Raw genomic sequence first — 8,341 nt, forward strand, 5'->3', positions numbered from 1 at the left:
AAATCAGACTGGCATCTGGTTCAAATCACAGCTGAAAAGCTCATTCTCTATGATTTTTGGTGTTCAGACTATCAAAACTGAACTGATATACATGAGTTTGCTTGCAGTTTAAAGACAGCATAAAAAGTATATATAAAACTCAAGTAAAAAGATTTAAATTCACTCTATATTAAAGTAGCTGTGGCAGAACTGACTCATTTTTAAGACTTTCAACATAAATCCAACAATTACATGTATTTTTATGATAAGCAGGGACAGGCAAACACAATGTGAAAAAGAAGATTTATTGAAATGCTGCAACAGTGTTAGTTTAACATATCCATTTTATCAGTCACTTATCAAATATCAGAAAAATCAAAGTATTAAATTTGGCAGTTGGCCATAAAGGGCACTTCAGTATGTTGAAAAGAAAAAAAAAAAAAGTTGTGTATCTATGAGGGAGCAACCTTTCTTTATGACAGCGCTTTTACTTCAAACAAGCTTTATCTGGATCAACGGTGTTGCATTACCAGCATATATGCATATTTCTTTAAAAAAAATAAATAAATAAATCCAATAATTCCTCAGTCATGTCTGATATTAGACTATGTTTAAACAATTTGTTACCACATCTGCATGCATTAGTTCACTCAGCCAGCGGTTTGTACCCGTCTTTACTGTTTACATCACATCCGTTCATTTGTAATAAGAGAATCGCCTTCATTCAGAATCCCACAGCAGGCTGCATGCAACACAGTGTAGACCCCAGATGCAATAACTCAGTCTATCTGGGAGAAAATTGAAAGTTGCTGGAGGTTTGCAACAGCTGATAAGGTGCTGTCACTGCAGGGCACTGACCACTAGAAGCAAACAGTGTAGCTTTAAAACAACAGGAATTGTGAAATACTGAGGTGGAGACACCCAGCCCCCTCCGTCGTAAGAGTAGAAAGTGTTTTGGCTCAATGATAAGTTGCACAGAAGAGTTGCTTCACTGAAGCATCCAGTTTTACAAAAAAAAAAAAAAAAAACAACAAAAAAGAACAATTAGAGTGTTTTTTTAAGGCAAAAATCAGGTGTTCAGGCTTTTTTTTTTTAAACATGCAAAAATCTGAACACAACAGTAAGGCGCATTTCAATACATCACAGGCAAGCGTGGACATATCAAGCAGACCATCAAAAATAAGCTCAATTTATGCTCAAAAACCTAAAATTTAAAAAAAAAAAAAAAAAAATCACCAGTTTGTACACCGTCTTCTTGCAAAAAAGAAAAAAAAACCCTGCTCTTCAGCATACCATTATTTCGAGCATGCAATTCTGGCAATATACAAAAACAATCCTATTATAGAGGTCTATAAGGCACACATCTCTCACACACTCTTGAAAGTGTTCACTCTTTTTCCAATTGAGTCATTCATTTTAAGGACTAGATGTAAACAAAGCTGAAATGGAATGGTATAATCTAAGGATAGTCCTCTACCACATGTGTAGAGGCTTTCTGATAAAACTCTGTCCTCTCATAAAACACACCTGTATACTTTGAAAAGTAAGGGTTAAATAAATGGCGTTTTTGAAGTGCTTTCTTGAACATTGGTTAAACTGCCAGTTATCTGTCTCCCCCTAGAGGCGATTCTTAGCCATCACCAGTGACTGTTGTCGGGATAGCTGGGCACCGCCGTAGGGTACTGTGGCAAACTTGGGCCTTGGGCAGTCTGAGCGACGGCGTTAAGCCCCGCTTCCCTCACCGTGGCACTCTTCCACACCCCGGTGCTCCACTCTTCCTGAGCTCGCTGCATACTACCGCCACCACCACGGTACATTCTGTGCACCTGGAGAAAGTGGGTGTGTTAGGTAGTTGTTGGTGTGCTTTGGTGTCTGCAAGGAACTGTGTGCACGTTGACCCACACAAAGGTAAAGGTAAGTGCGTGTGCATTTTCAGCATAGGCGTTCACTCACCTTAATGAGAACCAGTGCCATTAAAGCAGTCACCAGAGTGAAGAGCAGAGTTGTGATAAGCATCACTACAGCAGAGCCCACATTTTGGCTGAAAAACGTCACTGTTGCAATCCAGCCGCTTTGTTGTGTTGGTGAGGGTGAGATGGAGTTTTATGGGTTAGTGTATCAGACAGTATGCACTTAGCAAAGTGGATTTAATACAAATGCAATTTAAAGTTTTATTAAAAAAAAAAAAAAAAAAAAAAAGAGCCACGAAGCAGTGAGAACTGAGGCATAGCAACAAACAGCGCAGCAATGATCAGCTAACACATCGACCAAAAGTCTTATTATCATTACTTTTTATTATTACTTCCTACATTTTTAAAGATTTTCTGGCCTGGTTCTTATATGGAGTGTTTCTTTTTACTGACGCATTCAAGGCGCTTTACACAGCTTGCCTCATTCACCCATTCATACAGACATTTTTCTACACGCAAGTGTTTTCTATCTAACATTCACACTCTGAAGAACGCATCAGAGAGCAACATGGGGGTCAGTATTTTGCCCAAGGATACTTTGGCATACAGATTGGAGCAACCAGCGATCAAACACCAATCCTCCAAATAGGAGAAGACTTGCTGAGGTTTAGCCACCCCTGTTTTCATGTTTTATGTTAACAAAAAAAGAAAAAAAAGAAAGAAAACAAGATACTACTTGACCTACACTTACTGGCCACCTTCATGGTCATTAGGTACACCTTATCAGTACCAGGTTAGATCCTGTTTTGCTGTCATAACTGCCTTAATTCTAGGTGACAGATACAACAACGTCCTGGAAACTTTTCAGTTCATAATCGCATGATATCATCACACAGTTGCTGTAGATTTCTCTGCTGACCAACCATGATGAGACTCATTCCACGACATCTCAAAGTTGCTCTATTGGATTGAAATCTGGTGACTGTGGAGGCCATTTGAGCTCAGTGAATTCACTGTCATTTTCTTACATGCTGTCATGCCAAATTCTGACTCCACGATCCAAATGTTGCAGTAAAAATTAAGACTCATCAGACAAGGCAACATTTTTTCAATCTTCAGTTGTCCAATTTTGAGAAGCTTGTGTGAATTATGGCCTCAGGTTTCCTGTTCTTAGCTGGCAGGAGTTTTCCCTACAGTGGTCTTGCTACATCCCTTCATTTTTAACGAGTGGTTACTTTTCCTTTCTATCAGCTCAAATCAGTGTGGTCATTCTCCTCTGTCAGCAACAAGGTATTTTGATTCAAAGAACTGCTGCTCACTGGATATCTTTTTGGGACCAGTCTCTGTGATTCTAGAGTTTGTTGTGTGGGAAAATCCAACGGTTTCTAAAATACTTCGACCGGTTTGTATGGCACCAACAACCATGCAACATTTAAATTTGGGGGCAATATAGCCTCAAAATTAAATCACTATATTTTTTAAGAAAATGTGCCACAATACTTCTGAAGCAGAAAAAAAAAGACACTGAACACTAAAAATGGTAAAAGATTTTCTATCTGGGATGTTGTAATGTGGCTTGGTCTCTTTAACCATTTGCATAACAGCTTCCTTTCCCACCGTTTAAACTGGTCTCATGTACTTTGCCAAACAATATATAACCACGTCAATGATTTGCATCCATTTTCTGCTCTTCCAGTCTATACGCAGTTTAACTAGCTATGCACCAGTGACGTTTGGTTGAACCATTTGTTTACTTTTGGACTGTACACAGCTGCCAGCATCTCTCCTACTTGCCTGTCACCCTAGCCCAGTTGTACTCCACAGTGTTTTTGCCTCGAGTGTTGAAAAGAAGTTTGTTCCATTCAGCTGGAACAGGTTTCTAGCATATTTTCCAAAAGTATTGCGCTATGTTGGGGGTGTTAGAGCAGCTCCCTTTTTACCAAATCTTCAGCAGCAGAAATACACTTCTCACTGTCAGATATGTCACTTTGTTGTGCATGAGGAACATAAAGGCACAGTGTTGCTATAACGATATCACGAATGACCCCCCCACCCGCCAAAATCAGCAGGTCATCTTGACCATGTTTAAATTAATTGAATGGCTGGCATGTGATTGGCTGATTAGATAAGTGCTTAAAAAACAGTTGGACAGGTGTACCTAACAATGCGGCCAATGAGAGTACAATGTCTCTAAAAACAGATCGATGTCAGTACTACATGAAACCGGTTTAGAAACACCACTTCATAAAAACTTTGCGAAATTTAAAAAAAAAAAATAATAGTAATCCACAAAATTTAAACCACATTGTTATTCTGCAGCTCAAACATATACAAAAAAAAAAAAAAAAAGCACTTTCATTCTGTATTTACATACAACTGGGTAGATAACAGGCTAAAAATGGCAATTATTTTCAATTTTAAAACAGTTTGAAATGTTTCACCTCCTTATATGTTAACTTCATGATTTTTTTTATTGAACAGATGAGAAACAGCCAAGTGTGGTGAAAAGCACATTTTCCAGCTGCCTTGATCATCAGAGAGAAACCTTCATGACCCAATCCGATAAAAAAAAAACCCCAAAAAACATAAAATAACTAAATAAATAAATAAACTAGCAGCCAATATGTGTGGTGTTCAAAGCAGGTTTGGTTCAACTTACCATGTTCCCCAACCAGGGATGCCGATAGCCTGGATGAGGGCCAAGACACACTGAAAGAAGAAGATGAAGAAGAAGGCCATGAAGTTGAACGAGCTGTCAGCCCTATGAAGAAAATAAGAAAAGAAAATACAAAGATGATACAGTAGAAAAAAAGCCCGAAGGTTTTCCATTTCTGTTGCAAAGTTGCTTCTTCCTTCTTGTTGGCAAGATTTGAGTCAAACTACCACACATACTTGCAGAGAAACATGAACAAGTCACAGAAAAGCTGGAAATGTTCTCAGTAAACTCAAAAGATGGGTGCAAATTCAAATCAGAAAACAAGCAGCACAGTCAGAGCTGATCAAACTTTTTGGGGGCTTGTATTCAATTCAATGAATTTTATTTATATAGCACCAAATCACAACAACAGTCGCCTCAAGGCGCTTTATACTGTAAGGTAGAACCTACAATAATACATACAGAGAAAACCCCAACAATCATACAGGAAGAAACCTCCAGCAGAACCAGGCTCAGGGAGGGGCGGGGCCATCTGCCGCGACCGGTTGGGTTGATTTCTGTCCGTTCTAAAGAGTTCATTCTATGAGTATTAGGGCTGCATAAGAAAAGAAATATTGTCGATACTTTTGAGAAGAAAGTTGAAATTTCAAGATTAAACCGAAAAACTATTTTGAGAAAAAAAATTCAAAATCTACTTCAAAGTTTTTCAATCTGACCATCTTTTTAATGTCCTTATCGCCACAATATGATTATGTGTTAAAAGAGAAATCATATTCTTCCTAGTTACCAAGAACGATTTTACTAACTCAGAGGGTATTGCAACCGTGGCAGTTTTGTCTTGTAATGACAACTGTAATCTCCACGTTTTGACTTTTTCCTCAAAACAGAATTGTGACCTTAATCTCAAGGTTTTGACTTTATTCTCAAAATTATGAATAATCTTTTTCTTTCAGTTAGATTTGTTTTATTTCACTTTTAAATACCAAAAAAGCTCACCTTTTCCGCTTTTATTAACTATTAACTAGCTTGTAAGTTAAAAGGCTTTTGGTCAATTTTCAACCAATAAATCCTTAAGATGATCTTGAAGACATCGGTGGATGGAAGTAAAATTTTAATGGATTATTAACATGACGCCACTCCACACGCTTAGAAAGTTTTACCATAATTTATGATAAACTTTTGAAGCCATCATGTTTACAGAGAGTGAGACATACATGCATGCAATCAAATGCTAACAAAAACATACATGTCCCTGGTGGAGGCGATCATAATCTTCCTCATCTTTCCTGAACATACTGACACAAAATTACACATGCAGATAGTAGTACGTAAACCCTTGAAACTGACACACTTTGAATCAGATATATAATCTTCAGGAAATACTTTTAGACCACTTTTCTTGACACATGGTGCAAGCAGCTCTCTTAAGCTCACTCAACATCTAACTGATTCAAAGCTATGACTTTTTTAAGAGACATAAAAAGTCTTCTAATTTAAAGCTTCTAAATTAAGATAAAACCGAGTTTATTTTACTTTAAAAAGCTTAGAAACACTGTGTTTAACCAGATACTTACTCTGAATGGCATTACCTTGGCAAAGGAATCCTGGAGTCATTTTTGACCAGGATATGTGCTTCAATGCGCATATTTACCAAATATGGCGCACTGCTTTCTTGCATTTGCGCAATATGTCTAAAATTAGAATAGTCATGTCTAAGAGTCATGGTGAAATAGTAGTTCATGCATCTTTACTTGTAGGCTCGAGTATTGTAATTCATTATTATCGGGTTGTTCTAAAAGCACCCTGAAAAACCTTCAGTTGATCTGCACCTTTTGGCATAGCTCTGGAATAATGCAGCTAGATACAGATGAATTTTCATTTTCCCTTGATCTATATTATGTTTATTGCTGCCTTTTAAGCATTCCAGACTGGAAAACAAAACAAAACAGCTTTTACCGTAGAGCCTTTGCTTGTTATAGTCTTCTTCTTTGGAACATGCTTGAAAGCCATTAGTTTTTCTCTCTGCCAGTTTTACTCCCTGGGTAAACATTTGACTTTGATAATGTGTCATCTGAGTTTGTTTTGCATTTATAAGAACTTTTTAATGTACGCCTGATGTTATGCTAAAGTTGTAATGTATGCATGCGTGTAATCAGAAGCTGCTCATAAATTTGTGGGAATTACTAAATGATAACTGACCTGAAAGCTTTGTAGAGTGGTCTAAACCAGCAGGTGTAACTACAGGGGCAGAAGAGGACGAGCCAGAGCAGGGAAAAGCCAAAGTTTGTGGCACCTCCACCCCCGGCCCACCAAGCAATACATCCGATTAAATTTACACACAGTGTTCCCGAATACACTGCAAAGAGGAGAAATAAGCGTGCGTTAAAAAAAACAAAGGGAAATAAGTACTTTCTCAGCAAAAATGGAAGGAATCCATATGCTTCCTGTTCTGAAGAAACTGAAGACACTTACTCATCCAGAGAATGTAGACTCTGCGTACCAGCAGCTGGTGGGGTGCAGGTATTTCCTCTTCAATGTTCTGGTAAAAACATGGCTTTATTTTTACAAACTCGGGCAGGGGTGGAAAGTTATTGGCCCGCTCTGAAACAAGAAGCAAGATTACATCATAAAAGTACTGCCATAGTAATAGTTTTTATTTGAATATATCTGAATACAGTGCAGGGAGGGAGAGAGAGAAAACGAGGTATAGTGGAGTTGTACTTTAAATAAGATTTCAAACATGAGGCTTGGAGGCCAAAACTGGCCTGCTAAAGGGGCCCAATTTTTGCAGGGAGTAAAAATTGCATTCCAAGTACTTTGCAGCCCACCCCTTCTTTAATAGAGAGATAGCAACTAACCTGCCATTTTGAAATTCCACGTCTTCCCTGAAAAAGAAGAATATACAAAAAAAGAGACGTAAATCTCCACACATTTTTAAATTATATATATATATATATATATATAACTGCCATTAATTTTCTGCCAGTGCTAACCTTGATTTATACAAATTCAAGCTAACCTTCGACCACTTGCAGGAACAGTAAACCCTCTAATTAGTTCTAACTGCAGATTTCAACTTTGCTCAAATTGTATACCGATTTCAATACGCCAACAGGAACACTTTCATGTTTTACCAATGCCAACGTGAAGTTATTAACTCTTTGCTTTACGTGAGATATTTTAGAGTTGATAGCAGCTAAGGCGTGTTCCTAAGCAGTTAGTTGTCGTACAGTAGCAGATATGAGCTCAGTGACTTTATCTCACGCTGCTGCTTCATTTGAATAGCAATGGTCTGTACAGCAAAAGGACAGCAAAGACATGTCGGCTTTACCGGGGTAACAGAATATCCTCGCGGTTCAGTCGACGACAACGGTGGGGTCCTGGAATCGTTTAGGAATCGCATGCGCTTTTTCGACCCATCATCTGCGACTGCGCTACCCCGTTCACCACATGTAGTTCAAAACTGTTTATATTCGGCAAGTACAGGGGACCAGTAGAACTACACGTCCCAGCAGCCATTCGAGCGGTAAACGGAAAACGCGTGACTTCAACATGACATCGTTTCCACCCAGTCCCCTCTCTGTAAACAGAGAGGTGGAAGTGGTGTTGGATGGTTCAGAGGCTGAGGTGGTGTTGGATGGTTCAGAGGCTGAGGTGGTGTTGGATGGTTCAGAGGCTGACGTGGTGGTGGATGTTTCAGAGGTAGATGTGGTGGTGGATGGTTCAGAACTGGACGTGGTGGTGGATGTTTCAGAGGTGGATGTGGTGGTGGATGGTTCAGAGGTGGACGTTGTGG

General features: G+C 38.8%; 1 protein-coding gene across 1 annotated transcript; it reads right to left on the bottom strand.

The window, feature by feature from the left end:
• Positions 1–268: 268 nt before the first annotated feature.
• scamp4 (secretory carrier membrane protein 4) lies at positions 269–8,091 on the bottom strand. The gene is made up of 7 exons (XM_026157919.2): positions 7,877–8,091; positions 7,404–7,430; positions 7,018–7,146; positions 6,745–6,901; positions 4,549–4,650; positions 1,933–2,050; positions 269–1,805 (listed from the first exon to the last, which is right to left on the bottom strand). The coding sequence occupies exons 2-7, from the start codon at positions 7,408–7,410 to the stop codon at positions 1,617–1,619; spliced, it is 702 nt and encodes a 233-aa protein (XP_026013704.1). The 5' UTR covers positions 7,411–7,430; positions 7,877–8,091; the 3' UTR covers positions 269–1,616.
• Positions 8,092–8,341: the final 250 nt, after the last annotated feature.

Source organism: Astatotilapia calliptera, chromosome 23, assembly GCF_964374335.1.
Source record: "Astatotilapia calliptera chromosome 23, fAstCal68.1, whole genome shotgun sequence".
NCBI lineage: Eukaryota > Metazoa > Chordata > Actinopteri > Cichliformes > Cichlidae > Astatotilapia > Astatotilapia calliptera.

Bases quoted from the DNA above. Each gene is read 5' to 3' on its own strand.
- scamp4 (XM_026157919.2), bottom strand. The intron at 6,902-7,017 runs GTAAGTGTCTTC...TCCTCTTTGCAG, and splicing joins AGTCTACATTCTCTGGATGA to TGTATTCGGGAACACTGTGT. The intron at 2,051-4,548 runs GTAAGTTGAACC...AACACAACAAAG, and splicing joins ATCCCTGGTTGGGGAACATG to CGGCTGGATTGCAACAGTGA.